The sequence below is a fragment of the Cyprinodon tularosa genome, unplaced genomic scaffold (assembly GCF_016077235.1).
Source record: "Cyprinodon tularosa strain WSP-4 unplaced genomic scaffold, ASM1607723v1 ctg1120, whole genome shotgun sequence".
NCBI lineage: Eukaryota > Metazoa > Chordata > Actinopteri > Cyprinodontiformes > Cyprinodontidae > Cyprinodon > Cyprinodon tularosa.
Window position 1 is genome coordinate 46348 of NW_024037917.1, and position 14648 is coordinate 60995.

General features: G+C 46.1%; 1 protein-coding gene across 1 annotated transcript; it reads left to right on the forward strand.

Moving 5' to 3' along the window:
- The first annotated feature begins 368 nt into the window (after nucleotides 1-368).
- LOC119793403 (prothymosin alpha-B-like) lies at nucleotides 369-3425 on the forward strand. Its single transcript, XM_038300586.1, has 5 exons — nucleotides 369-534; nucleotides 2197-2262; nucleotides 2335-2419; nucleotides 2489-2574; nucleotides 2656-3425. Exons 1-5 carry the CDS (start codon nucleotides 490-492, stop codon nucleotides 2698-2700), a joined length of 327 nt encoding a protein of 108 aa, XP_038156514.1. The 5' UTR covers nucleotides 369-489; the 3' UTR covers nucleotides 2701-3425.
- The last annotated feature ends 11223 nt before the right edge of the window (nucleotides 3426-14648 follow it).

Sequence of the window (14648 nt, forward strand, 5' to 3'; positions counted from 1 at the left end):
CTCCTGATTGCGCCAGCCGGCCGTCAATCAATCAAAGTGACACTACGTCAAACGGAGCGCAGGTTTATTCGGTGGATTTACTGCGCAGCTCGGTTCAGAGCCGGTTTTCTGGCCTCAGCGGGTCCGGGCGAGCCTCCTGATCCCCGCCCAGTTCCTTCTGCTGCCTTTAATCTGCTCAGATTACTGTTTTTTAGCGGAATAAGGACGGTTGCATTGGGAAGAACAGAAGGGGGCGTGGCCTCGGCGGATAGAAATTGTATCCATTGTTCCACTCCGACGCGCGGAGAGAACACCTCTGTGCGTCCCGCAGCCAATCAGCGGGCAGCAACCTTCGCTAAGCCCCTCCCTAAGCCTATATTAAAGCCTCGGCCGTGAGCGCCGTCGGCCACTGGCACAATATAATCCAGATAGAAGCAGGAGCCGAGCAGAGGGGATTTACGTTATTCCTGCTTTCATTTCAGCCGTCCTTTATTTTATTAACCTAAAACAATGGCAGACACGCAGGTGGACTCTGGCTCGGATATCTCTGCCAAGGTAAGCCTCCTCACACCCGTCTCCCTGCGCTCTAAGCCCCGCAGCAGCTTTACGCGTCTCCAGCCTGTAACCTAGATTTTTTTTTTTCTCATTTTTTTCTTTTTTTTTTTGCAAAACCCTTCGATCGTGGCTTCGCGCTCAGTCGAGCCCAGTGGAATGTGGGGTCCGTGGATCCGGGTCCACGCGCTCTGATGGAGGATAAATGCGTCCCTAGAATAAAGCGGGCAGTCGGAGCTCTGCGCCTCCAGCGCCGCGGCTCATTGTCCGGAGAGGAAGAGTCTGCGCGGGGTTCTTTGTTTATACAAGCGGCTCGGTTCTGCCATCCAGCCCGAACCGGTGCCCTGACGCACGGCGCGCTCTCCAACACGCACCGATGGCTCCTTTCCCTGATTAACGGCGCCTCTTATCTCTGATTGAGGAGCCGATTCTCACTTTTGTCTCTTCTCCTCCGCATCCTGTTAGATAGGACTGAGTTTTTATATCGGGGGGAGAAAAGCTGCCGGGACTGTTTGGGGTCACTTTCCAGTCGGATGTGCGGATTATCGGGGCTCCTGGGGGCTCCCCGCCTGGGGATGGAGTGAAGTCTGAATGGAGGACGGAGCAGAACGCCTGATGCCAACTTTCACCTCCTCCTCCGGCTCCAATGTTCTGCTCGATCCGTCGTGGCTTCGTGTTTTTGACACCTGCTGACCGCGCGCTCCGACCCGGCTTGTGTGCGGACCCTACGCCGGGGAGCCGCGCGCCGCGGCTTCCGCTTTTTTGGGTATTTTTCCTTTGGATCTCGGGGGGAAACTTTTTTCGGTTGATTTTGTAACCTTTCTCGCGGTGTGCGTTAGAGGTGCGCGTGCGCGGCCCCGCGGTGGAGGTTTGATGTGACGGTGCTGGTTCCCCCTCTTTGTGGTCCGTTCAGCGGCTCCGGGCTGCTGATGAATGAACATATGGAGGCTGGAGGGGAAAAGTTGGGGCTCGGGATTAAGCCGAATAATCCGGGGGGGGGGGGTTCGGTCTATTTTTAGTGGTGGAGCCGCGCAGGCTCCGTTGCCGCTAAACAGCTTAATGGATTTTAACCACTGAGATTATATCAACCAATTAATCAATAACTGTAGAAGTGGCGGGAGCGCGCGTGCCGCGGCAGCGAGCGCGTTTCCGGTGAATTAATGTTTGGGTTTTATCTGCGTTTCGGTTCCGTTCGGACCCGCGGCGTTTTTCTGCGCCTGCCATGTGTCGCCTTCTATTGTCCTTTGCTGCCTCCGTTACAACAAGCGGCGAGCAGAAGCAGCGTGCCTCGCGCTCTCCTCCTCCTCCCCCTCTTCATCATCACTCCCCCTCCTCCTCTCCTTCCTCCTCCTTCTGCTCCGGCGCCCTCCTGTGTTATTTTAAACCCAGCAATGCATCCTGGGTATTGAAGTTCCTCTCCCGGGCGTGTCTGGTGACATAGCAGCCATGGCAGCCGAGCCGAGGACTACAATACCCAGAGTTCCCTGGGGCCTACATCAAAGTATCAGATTACAACACATTAGAGGGGGAGGAGGCAGGGGGAGGATCTGCAGAGAGCGATATGCTGTTTAAATAGGGAGGCTGAACAATGTGCAGCTGTAAGTGGGCCAGTGGGTAGAAGGGCAGCTGGCCTTATTTTTAAAAGCTTCTGCTTTTCTTCTGCAGGACCTGAAAGAGAAGAAGCTGGCGGAGGAGAAGGAGAACGGCAAGGATGCTGCCACCAACGGGAAGGTAGGGAGCCGGAAAGTTTCCCTTTACTGTGGATGAACGGGGCCAGAAGGCTAATGGCGGGATATTCTGCAGGAGAACGAGGAGAACGGAGAGCCCGAGGTAGACGAGGAGGAGCTGGACGAGGAGGAAGAGGAAGAAGAAGAGGACGACGGAGAAGGTGGGTGTCGGGCCGCCGGTGGGCGTCCCTCTGAAAACTTCTAGAGGCCTGATGTGTGTTCTCCCGCAGGCGATGAGGAGGACGAGGAGGAGGACGAAGACGAGATCGAGGGCGGCACAAAACGGGCAGCTGAGGACGACGACGAGGACGACGAGGTGAGAAGCTCGCCGAGCGCCCGGTCGGCTCCCGGAGATCCGCACGGCGGCGGCGGCGGCTAACCTTTCCCTCTCTTTCAGGACGACGTCGAAACCAAGAAGCAGAAAACCGACGACGACGATTGATGCGTTTCCACGCCGCGCCATCCTGCTGAACCACTTCCTGATTCTTCACCTCTGACCACTTTTACACGTCACAGGTGGAGGGGCTGGAGGACTGATCTAAAGGAGAAAAAAAATACGTAAAATAAAAAAAAATCCAACATGGTCATTAGCAAGTAGAGTTCAACAAGCATCCACCACGTCCAACCCAACGCCCCTCCAGGCTGCAAAACCAATTTTCTAGAGGACCCCGACGCAGAAATCCGGCTTCTCTTCAACAACAACTCCTCCGACGGAGAATTTGTTTGTATTTTTATTTACATTTTATATTTTTGTACATATTGTTAGAAGGGGGGTCAGCTTCTCTCTCGGCAGCGATCTCGTCAGACCAAATCGGTGCTTCTTCTGTAACAAAAAAGATTTTACTTGGTTGACCATGTTACAATATCTCAGATACTAGAAAACATGTAAAAAAGAAATAAAAAAATAAAAACATGAAAGGCAACCTCTTAAAGCCGTTGAACTCAGAGCATTCCAGTAAATTTAATGTATGTACTTTAGCTGTACCATAACTAGTTTGTTTGTATGGGAGGGTAAGGCCAAAGAAAAGAGCCTCTTTTCTTTACGTTTCTGTTTTGTTTTTTCTTTGTCAGCGAATATTTTTTGTTTTGTTTTATGACGGCCTGTTTTGATGTATGTGAGAAGTTTGTTGTTTGACAATAAACCGGACTTTTATTTTGTGAGTTGTACTTTGCATCTCTGCTGCATTTTATTTCCTCTTCCTGTCAGCGGAGCAGAAAACGCAGAGGTGAGGCGACGGGAAATCTGCCCTTCATAGATTTATAGACCTTGTGGTTTTAAAATGAAGTCTGGTTCTACCAGAACCTTTCCTCTATAGCTCAAACTCCAGGATTTGTTGTTTTTTTTATTAGAACTTCATATTTCACATAATAGGAGGCTTTCATTTAGCTGCCAATAATGATCCTGGTGAGTAAAAGTTCAGATTATAACGTGGATCAGATCCAGAGGTTTTAAAGATGGTCCTCTCTAGTTCTATAGATCTGGAGTAGGTCACTGGAAAAGAACCGGGTCAGGCTCTTTATGTTGGAGAAGAAAAGTGGAATTAGTCAGGAAAACATTTCATGTTCTCTCTGAAATCAGCTAAGAATTCTGGGAAATTCTCCAGAACCCAAACAGGTCTGGGTTTCCTTCCCTATCATTCTTCTGGGTCTCAAAACTATTAAAGTGGTTCAGTGTTTGGTCCGGTTCTGATGGCCTTCCCTTATTATTCTGATCCAATGCTTTGGTACCGGTCTGGTTATGTCCAATCATTTGCAGAACCCTAACCATGAATGTTTGGGTTCTGATGCTGTATTTTCTGGTTGATTTAATTCAGAACTGAGAATAGGAGCTCATTAGTGACTGAGGTTCTAGAACCTGTCAGTGGTTCTGGTCTCAGCAGAAGGTTAAACTGTTTAAGGTCCAGTTAATCCCAGCTCTAATGAATCATTCTTCCTGTCGCCTGTTTAATGAACTGGATCCAGATGGACCAGTAGCTCTGGTCCTTCTCTGTCATCTCTGAAAGCAGTCATGAACCAGACCCAGACCAGCTTCTGTTTCACACCTTTTCTTTTTTGGTTGTAATGAAAGATCCCAGTCAGAACGGGTTCTCTACCACATACTCTCTGCTGGGGGGGGGGGGACTGGTTCTGTTCAGGTCAGCAGCAGCAGGGTGGAGAGACCGGCGGCTGGTTCTGAGTTAACCTCAGCGCGGACATGAAACAAGTGGCAGGGGAAGTTTCCTCTGCAGGATTTGGTTCTGATCTCAAAAAACTAACACCTGAAACCAAGACCCAGGCTGTGTTTACAGAACCTTTCGGTCCAAACAGGACCTCTCAGGATCACCTGAGAGGTCAGGAGATGATGAGGCAGCAGGCAGAATGCAGGGGGTGGATCCAGACCTGCTTGTTGCAGCAGCCGGTTCCTGACGCAGCTTCAGAGGAACAGGACAGAACCTGCAGGGCGGATCCGATGTGTGTCGGGTCATGTCATCTGCAGCCCGCAGGGCTCAGAGAGGAATGTTAGAAAACACGGTGAACTCCCTCTGTCTACATACCGTAGGTTCTTTCACCAACTCTTCCAGGTTCTTTAGATGTTCTGTTAGCAGCGGATCTGGACCCCGAGTCTCTGATGGGAACCTTTAACTTTAAAACCAGAACCTGAACACAGAATCACTGACGGATGTTGGATCTGTAACTTATTACCTGGCTGGTTCACAGTCTGAAGGTCAAAGGTTGGTGGGGGGGACACAGAGGAACCATCAGTGACCCGGTTAGTCATGATTGGACTCTGACAGGAAGTGAGAGTACCCAGAGAGAACCCAGACATGCAGAGGGACACCAGGTCAGGTCCATCAGAGGAGGGTTAGGATTCTTATTTGTTTTTTGAAAAGCGATTCATTTAATGTGTCCAGTCCAATGGATAGTTTTTTTTTTGGGGGGGGGGGGTTCTATTTTTCTTATTTCTCTCTCTTTTGTTCTGCAGACTAAATTTATCAGATAATCCTCAAAATCTTAAGTTTCTTAAAACTCTTTCACAGTTTTCTTTTTCTCTCAAAATGTGCCAATTTTAGGCAGAGTGTTGACCTACTGGTTAGAGCACTGCTCTGTGCTCTGAGAAAGCTGCAATTATCCGGTTCGATCCCCACAGCCTCCACTGTGGGTCCCTGAGCAAGACCCTTAACCCCAAACTGCTCCCTGGGCGCCACACAATGGCAGCCCACTGCTCCCCAAGGCGATGAGTTAAAGACAGGGTGAATTTCTCTAATGTAAGATTAATAAAAGTTCAATTTCATTTTTTGATTCTTATGTTATAGAATAATCCATATATACTGCCGCAGGAACCTGCCTTTCTGCCACAGACAGCCGGCTCTTACAGATATACATAAAACAAACGCTTTATTTAGTTAAGTTTTACATCAGTTCCACTATAAACTTTAAATCATTGAATTCAGTTTAATTCTTTGTTTGGCTGTGACTCCATCATGGAGAGAAATATCAGCTGTGCTGCTGCCATCAATGCCTTAGTTTATAGATGTTGGAGATCTGCCTGTTTTTCAGTGTAGTCCTGTTTCTGTGACTGACTGGCTGGATGTGCTCTGACATGTGTTGTGAAATGGCACTCTAGAAATAAACTGAATGCAATTCAAATCAGTAGAAGTTCTAATATTTTCTGTATACTTTACTAAATGGGGCTATGAACCAAACATGTGATTTAAACTGCAACTAAATTGAATCAGTAAAATTTGGATAAATGAAAGAAACTTAATCTTAAATGTTTTTTTTATAGTTAAACATATTTTTCCTATTTTTATTATCATCGTTTTTATTAGTAGTGGTTGCTGTTGCTGAAACAGCAGTTTAGGAGAATCAAATACCTAATTAGAACATATTTATTTATTCTTTAGATTAAATTTGGTTATAGAAATATTGTCCTGCTCTAATGGATTGCTATTTTTGTTTTATTTACTTTAATCATTTAACTTCATTCAAACAGCAGTGTTCCTGCTGTTATAGCGCCCCCATCTGGATAAATCTCATTTTATCCAAAGTGAAATATTTTCAATAGTTGAAATGTTAACATTTATATTTTGAATTATTCAGGTTTTCTGTTGAAGAAACCAGGACTCAGTTTATGTTATAGAACCAGTCCAACCAGAACAGAAGGCAGTGGTTAAACTGGTTCTGCTTTAACTGGCCAGGGTGTTAAAGCTGGAGCTGCGTCATATTAAGCTGCTTCAGGTCAGCAGGTTAAAAGGCTCTGAGTAACATCAGCTACTGTGATCTGATTGGGGGAGGGGTCCTAACAGCCCCTCCCTCAGCTCTGATATCCGAGTCTTCATAGAACCAAACAGCTCTGTTAATATGCTGATAATCTGGGTTACAGATTCAGGCTCTCATGTTCTAAATGTCTTCACACTGGGAGACGAGAATTATTATCTTAATGGTCTGATCTGCTCCACAAAGTCTTTGAAAGAATCAAAATGTGACCTGATTATTTTAGATTCATGTCCTCCATTACAGGTTAATGCTGCAGTAAAGCGACTCGAAATGAGAAACAACTAAATGTGCTGTTTGGACCTCATTCAGCAGCAACTGGAACCTTCTGCAGCAGCGGGTAGCACCTTCTGTGGCAGCAGATAGAACCTCCTTCAGCTGCCGATAGAACCTCCTTCAGCTGCAGTTAGAACCTCCTTTGGCAGCAGATAGAACCTCCTTCAGTTGCAGGTAGAACCTCCTTTGGCAGCAGACAGAACCTCCTTCAGCTGCCGGTAGAACCTCCTTCAGCTGCAGGTAGAACCTCCTTCAGCTGCCGGTAGAACCTCCTTCAGCTGCAGTTAGAACCTCCTTCAGTTGCAGGTAGAACCTCCTTTGGCAGCAGACAGAACCTCCTTCAGCTGCCGGTAGAACCTCCTTCAGCTGCAGTTAGGACCTCCTTCAGCTGCCGGTAGAACCTCCTTCAGCTGCAGTTAGAACCTCCTTTGGCAACAGGTAGAACCTCCTTCAGCTGCAAGTAGAACCTCCTTCAGCTGCAAGTAGAACCTCCTTCAGCTGCAGATAGAACCTCCTTCAGCTGCAAGTAGATCCTCCTTCAGTTGCATATAGAACCTCCTTTGGCAGCAGACAGAACCTCCTTCAGTTGCAGGTAGAACCTCCTTTGGCAACAGGTAGAACCTCCTTCAGCTGCAAGTAGAACCTCCTTCAGCTGCAGATAGAACCTCCTTCAGCTGCAAGTAGATCCTCCTTCAGTTGCATATAGAACCTCCTTTGGCAGCAGCTAGAACCTCCTTTAGTTGCAGGTAAAACCTCCTTCAGCTGCATATAGAACTTCCTTTGGCAAGAGGTAGAACCTCCTTCAACTGCAGGTAAAACCTCCCTTGGCAGCAGACAGAACCTCCTTCAGCTGCAGGTAGAACTCCCTTGGCAGCGGACATAACCTCCTTCAGTTGCAGGTAGAACCTCCTTTGGCAGCAGGTAGAACCTCCTTCAGCTGCAGGTAGAACCTCCTTTGGCAACAGATAGAACCTCCTTCAGCTGCAGATAGAACCTCCTTCAGCTGCAGACAGAACCTTCTTTGGCAGCAGGTAGAACCTCCTTCAGCTGCAGTTAGAACCTCTTTCAGTTGCAGGCAGAACCTCCTTTGACAGCAGATAGAACCTCCTTCAGCTGCAGATAGAACCTCCTTCAGCTGCAGATAGAACCTCCTTCAGCTGCAGGTAGAACCTCCTTCAGCTGCAGGTAGAACCTCCTTTGGCAACAGATAGAACCTCCTTCAGCTGCAGATAGAACCTCCTTCAGCTGCAGGTAGAACCTCCTTTGGCAACAGATAGAACCTCCTTCAGCTGCAGGTAGAACCTCCTTTGGCAACAGATAGAACCTCCTTCAGCTGCAGGTAGAACCTCCTTTGGCAACAGATAGAACCTCCTTCAGCTGCAGGTAGAACCTCCTTTGGCAACAGATAGAACCTCCTTCAGCTGCAGGTAGAACCTCCTTTGGCAACAGATAGAACCTCCTTCAGCTGCAGGTAGAACCTCCTTTGGCAACAGATAGAACCTCCTTCAGCGGCCAGTAGCACCTTTCTGGCATCCGGTATAACCTGCAGAACCTCATTTGGAAGAAGGCAGAACCCTATTTGGCAGCAGGTGTCCCCTCCTGCAGCAGCTGGTAGAATCTGCTTTGGCGCCAGGTGGAACCTTTTTTGGCCACAGTTAGAACCATTCAGCAGCTAGTAGAACCTTCTATGGAAACAGGTAGAACATTCTTTAGCACCCTCATGCTTTCTGTTCAACTCAGTCACTAGTATGTATCAAGGTCCTATGAGCCCACATCATCATCCCTCCACCACCATGCTTTACAGTTGATATTTCTGCTGATTGGTCCGGTTGGTTAGGGTTCCTCCAAACACGGTTCTGCTCATCTTGGTCACCCATCTCTTCATTGGTCTCCTCTATCATCAACATGTCGTCCCAGAAGTCTTGTCCCTCATCCAGATCCAGCTTTGCCAACCAAAGTCCTCCTGCCATCTTGTTTTTAGAGACAAAGTTTTCCTCCTTCAGCCTTCCTGACTGGTTAATTTTCCTAACCTTTGACCTTTCCTCTGATATCTGTGGTCTGGGATGGAGCTGAGGAGTTTCTCGATCGTACAGGAACCTCATTTGGTTTGCAGCAGTTCTGATCTCCCTCCAGCCCGTCTGTATCACCTCGTTACTCTGCGGCTCTTTCCTGTCATTGTATCGCTGCCAGGATCTTAACAGGTTCCACATTTATATCCTGGTGTTATTTTCTAGTAAAATTACAGTTCAGATGGTAAATTCTGCTCATTATGTTTAAAGAGCAGCTGGAGCTGATTGTGAGCTGATCTCAGAGGTTTTCATTTACACCTGAAATAAAGCAGCAGAGACTGATGCAGAGTGGAGACTGAAAAACAGAAAACTGGAGCGCTCTCCGTCCATCAGAGAGACGGCAGGAAAACTGTGCAGAGGATCGATTCACAGCTTCCAGCATGTTCAGACCCTCAGCTGTGGTCATGAGAAAGAGAGAAGCAGCTTCCTCTGCAGGGGAGCTGGAACCTGCTCCATCACCCTGATGGTGCCTCTCTGAAGAGAGCTTCTAGATTCTCCCAGCTGGGAGGAGATGCTGCTGATCCATGGGCGGATCTAGACAGGAGCCAACGGGTGCCAGTGTCCCCATAGATCATGTCCTGGCCCCCGTTATGGCCCCTGTACTGAAGATATAATACTTAAAGAAGTTCTAATGATGGCTTATTTCTTTACAAATTCTGATTTAATAATTACTTAAAAACAATAAGGTGATAGCTTTAGTGGCATTGAGATAGGATCATATTTATTAATCTGCTAAATGTTTTTTTTCAAAAGAAATAAAAAAAAAATATTGTAAAAATATAATATTTACAACTGAATTTATCAAATTTTTTAGTTCTAATTCAGATTTGATAGAAAATGGTTATTTTAACTTAAATTAAGTCAAAAATATGTAAAATTACTCTATTCTGAATGTTTATTGACCTAATAAGACATGGAATTTAATTAAACCTAATTTCACTTCATGCAGCTCTCTTAATATATTTGAATCATTTGCCCTGTTTTTTCATTTCATGCTTTTCTGTCCCCCCATGAAAACATGCTGGCCCCCTCCTGGCCCCCTCCCGGCCCCCTGGTACATTTGGTCAAGAAGCACCACTGTGCAGATTCAATCCCTCTGGAGAAGCTTAGCTAGGCTGAAACATTGAATCAGACAAACCCTCCTGTTTTCAGCCATCAGGGTGGTTGATAATCTGAATATTTTGAAGATTTTTGTCAGATACTCTTCTTTAAAACAAGCAAGGAAAACCCAGATGATGACAACATGGCTGTGTGATCTTCCGGATGAGGACCTGTGGAGGCTTTTTTTATTATTCTTTATTAAAAAAAATTCATGACAATGAAACAAACAGCTTAAACTGAACTTGGGACACTGGTTTGTTGTTAAATAGATAGAAGAAAAACATTAGAAGTTTTGCTTCCTAGCCATTTAGTCCATCGTTTGTTGTAGGAATGTCCTTTTATAAGTAAAAGATATGTCAGGTTTTTCATAGAGGGAATCTCCTCCATGAATTCCTGCCAATGTTCCAGCTGGGGAGAAATTTTATTTAGCTTTTTTTTTTTTTTTGCTTACAACTGAGTGAAATTTAAAAGACACTCATCTTCCTTTTGAAACACTTCTCCAAGTATCAGCCCCAGCAGAAACATTCTGGACTCTTTGGTGATGATACACTATATTGCCAAAAGTATTTGCTCACCCATCCAAATTATTGGAATCAGGTGTTCCAATCACTTCCATGGCCACAGGTGTATAAATTCAAGCACCTAGGCATGCAGACTGTTTTTACAAACATTTGTGAAAGAATGGGTCGCTCTCAGGAGCTCAGTGAATTCCAGCGTGGAACTGTGATAGGATGCCACCTGTGCAACAAATCCAGTCGTGAAATTTCCTCGCTCCTAAATATTCCACAGTCAACTGTCAGCTGTATTATAAGAAAATGGAAGTGTTTGGGAACGACAGCAACTCAGCCACGAAGTGGTAGGCCACGTAAACTGACGGAGCGGGGTCAGCGGATGCTGACGCGCATAGTGCGAAGAGGTCGCCAACTTTCTGCAGAGTCAATCACTACAGACCTCCAAACTTCATATGGCCTTCAGATTAGCTCAAGAACAGTGCGCAGAGAGCTTCATGGAATGGGTTTCCATGGTCGAGCAGCTGCATCCAAGCCATACATCACCAAGTGCAATGCAAAGCGTCGGATGCGGTGGTGTAAAGCACGCCGCCACTGGACTCTAGAGCAGTGGAGATGCGTTCTCTGGAGTGACGAATCGCGCTTCTCCATCTGGCAATCTGATGGACGGGTCTGGGTTTGGCGGTTGCCAGGAGAACGGTACTTGTCTGACTGCATTGTGCCAAGTGTAAAGTTTGGTGGAGGGGGGATTATGGTGTGGGGTTGTTTTTCAGGAGCTGGGCTTGGCCCCTTAGTTCCAGTGAAAGGAACTCTGAATGCTTCAGCATCCCAAGACATTTTGGACAATTCCATGCTCCCAACTTTGTGGGAACAGTTTGGAGCTGGCCCCTTCCTCTTCCAACATGACTGTGCACCAGTGCACAAAGCAAGGTCCATAAAGACATGGATGACAGAGTCTGGTGTGGATGAACTTGACTGGCCTGCACAGAGTCCTGACCTCAACCCGATAGAACACCTTTGGGATGAATTAGAGCGGAGACTGAGAGCCAGGCCTTCTCGTCCAACATCAGTGTGCGACCTCACAAATGCGCTTCTGGAAGAATGGTCAAAAATTCCCATAAACACACTCCTAAACCTTGTGGACAGCCTTCCCAGAAGAGTTGAAGCTGTTCTAGCTGCAAAGGGTGGACCGACGTCATATTGAACCCTATGGATTAGGAACGGGATGTCACTTAAGCTCATATGTGAGTCAAGGCAGGTGAGCAAATACTTTTGGCAATATAGTGTATGTCCCAAAAATTTTCCCGGTGGTCTGACAGATTCCATCGCAGTAAGGTGCTAACTTTGGGCATGAGAGAGATTGACGTTCTGATGGCCACACCAGCCTGTGGAGGCATTTTAAGGAAACACCTTTATGTGACAGCATGGAGAAAACCAAAGAAACCAGCAACACACCAGGAAGAGCAGAGGAATGGCATCAAGTCATGAAAACAGCCACTAGGCTAAAACCTGGAGAAAAATGTGTCTTCTGGGTGGACAACGTCCCTCAGCATGCCAACAGTTCACTCCTACAGAGGCTGAAGGACAGACTCAGCCTTTCTGAGCTTCTTCTACAAACATCTTTATTTGCCTTCTGCTCATCCTGAAAGGTTGACTCTGTTTATTTTCTCTCATTTTCTTTCCTTTACTTCCCTTCAGTAATCTGAGCAGCTCTCTGCTGACCTTGTTTTAGGTTCCCTGGTTTGTTTTAAAGTGCTTTATTAATAAAGCTGCTCTGCTTTGCGTTCAGAGCGGCCGTCACAAAGGTCTGATCTCAGGAGAAGAGAAATCTGAAGGGTGGAGCTGAAAAGGTGTGTGGGAGACAGGAGGCCTGCAAACCTGATCCAGTTACACCGGTTCTGTCAGGAAGAATGGGTCAGAATCCTGGTCCATTGCAGCCAGCGGCCCGTGGACCTCAGCTATCAGGTTTAAAGGTTATTCTACCAAAAAGAAGGAAGGTTATGCAAACATTTTACTGTCATTAATCTGGTATTTATGGACTAAACCTAACTGTCCTGAAAGGGGAAACTTTTAGTCTGAGTATATGTCAGACAGAGAAGTAGAATTTAGTTTAAGGGATCTGAGATTTTCAGGAGATTTTTTCGGTTTCCAGATCTTTACTCTTCTTTGGATCTTTAATGGACTTTTCTCTGTCTGAATTTCAGCTCCTTCTGCAGAGACCCATCTTGTCCTTTATCTTTTAAGGTAGCTTTCTGTCTCTTGATCATAGATTCTTAGCTTCTGGTTCTCAAAGTGAGCAAATCAAGAAACTCTGATGAGTCCTGACTTGATACGAACTCACAGCTGCAGGCTGAAAGCATCCAGTCGGACCTTCTGTAGGTAGAAAACATACAGCACACCTCAGCTGGCTGCTGATTGGCCCCTCTGCACAGGAACGCACCAGTCAGGAGTCTAGGTCTTGAATTTGAACCCACAGGGAATATTTTGCTTAGTGTAGTGATCAGCCAATCAGAGAGCAACATTTTCACATTTAAATGTGGCTCTTTAATTTAGGAACCTCTTCCTGCTTAAATTACTCCATGATCATCTGGAAACGTTCAAATCATACTGAAATAAAAATGTCCACCAGAGGAAGACTCTGATGGACCATCAGAAGGTTTGGAGAACCACTGATCTGGATCACTTCACATTATAGGTGATTTTGAATCAGTGTATCAATAGAAAAAGGAAAGTGTAATAATGCCACTTCCCTAAAGAGGGCGTTCTGCACTCCTGCACACCTGAGCAGGATAAACAGGTATAGGAGGTTTGTAACAACTGATGCAGGAAACAGTTAGTGTAATTACCTACTCATCTGTGAGGGAAACAGTGCAACTTTTACTGCGGCTGGACTGCCTCCAAGCCTAATTACTGGAGCTACAGTTTCTTTTAAGGAGTTTTCTATAGAAACCTGCAGATCAGATCCTCCATTTGGAGTTTTGGAGAAACTGGGGAGAAAAAAGATCAGAATTTCCCCCCTCTGCTGCTGTCTGAAAATAAATCCACTGTATTATTGGTGCCCCCTGGGGTCCCTGGGGGCCGCATGGTGAAAAACTGCTTGAAAGGAAACATTTCATCTCAGTTTTTCATCCAAATTTACTTCATTAGAGGAATAAAACAAGGTTAATATTCAGGGAAGTAAGAATATGGTTTAAATGTTATAATCCTGCAGACAGATGCTTTTCCTGCTTTCCAGCTAAATTATTTCTCAGTGCGGTGCTGCCATCTGGTGTCCAAAATTTGGAATTGCAACATATTTCTTCAATTCGATTTTTCATTTTTAATGAAGCCATTTCACAAAAAATATCGCCCAAAAAACTGAATACAGGTCCAGATTTAATAAGTTCAGGTCTATCTATTCCAGTTAGGTCTAAATGACTAAACAATGATGTTAAGTTTTAAAGTTTTTATCAGCACTTCAGTCAGTTTGTGTTAAATCAACTTTTATAGTCCTGAACATCCTTTGTATCTGATTGGATAATATGGAGAAGAAAATGTTATCTCCTTATTTCAGGTGCACCAATATTATAGAGCTAGTAATCGTTCTCTTCCTTCTCTGTCATGCCGTAGGTCAGGGGGCAGCAGTCTCGGCGGAAAAGCTCGGACTTCCCTCAGTCATTTCCTCCAGCTCCTCTGGGGGAAGTCAGAAGTGTTCCAGTATCAGCCGAGAGACCCTCCAGGCTCTGAGCCTCCTTCCAGTGGGACATGTCAGGAACCCATTCCAAGGATGAGAATGGCTGATGTATAGTGAGATTCCATCTGTCAGTTGGGTAGGTGGGTGTTTCCGCTGGCGGCACACACAGAGAGATGGAGAGTGAGGAGGACTCCAGCAGCAAAACAGCATTTTCCACATGGAAATACCGGTGTTACGTCGAGCTGCGTTTCCCCATCAGATACGGTTTCCCCTGCATCTCCGCACAGCGCAGGCGGCACGATTCACAGAGCAAGCATCAGGAAACGTGCATGCTCGCCCTGTGCTCGCTTCACAGGGGAACTACGGCGAGCAGGAGGGATGTTAGCCTATATGCAGAAAGGGAGAAATCTGGATGGATGTATAGATAGATAGATAGATAGATAGATAGATAGATAGATAGATAGATAGATAGATAGATAGATAGATAGATAGATAGATAGATAGATAG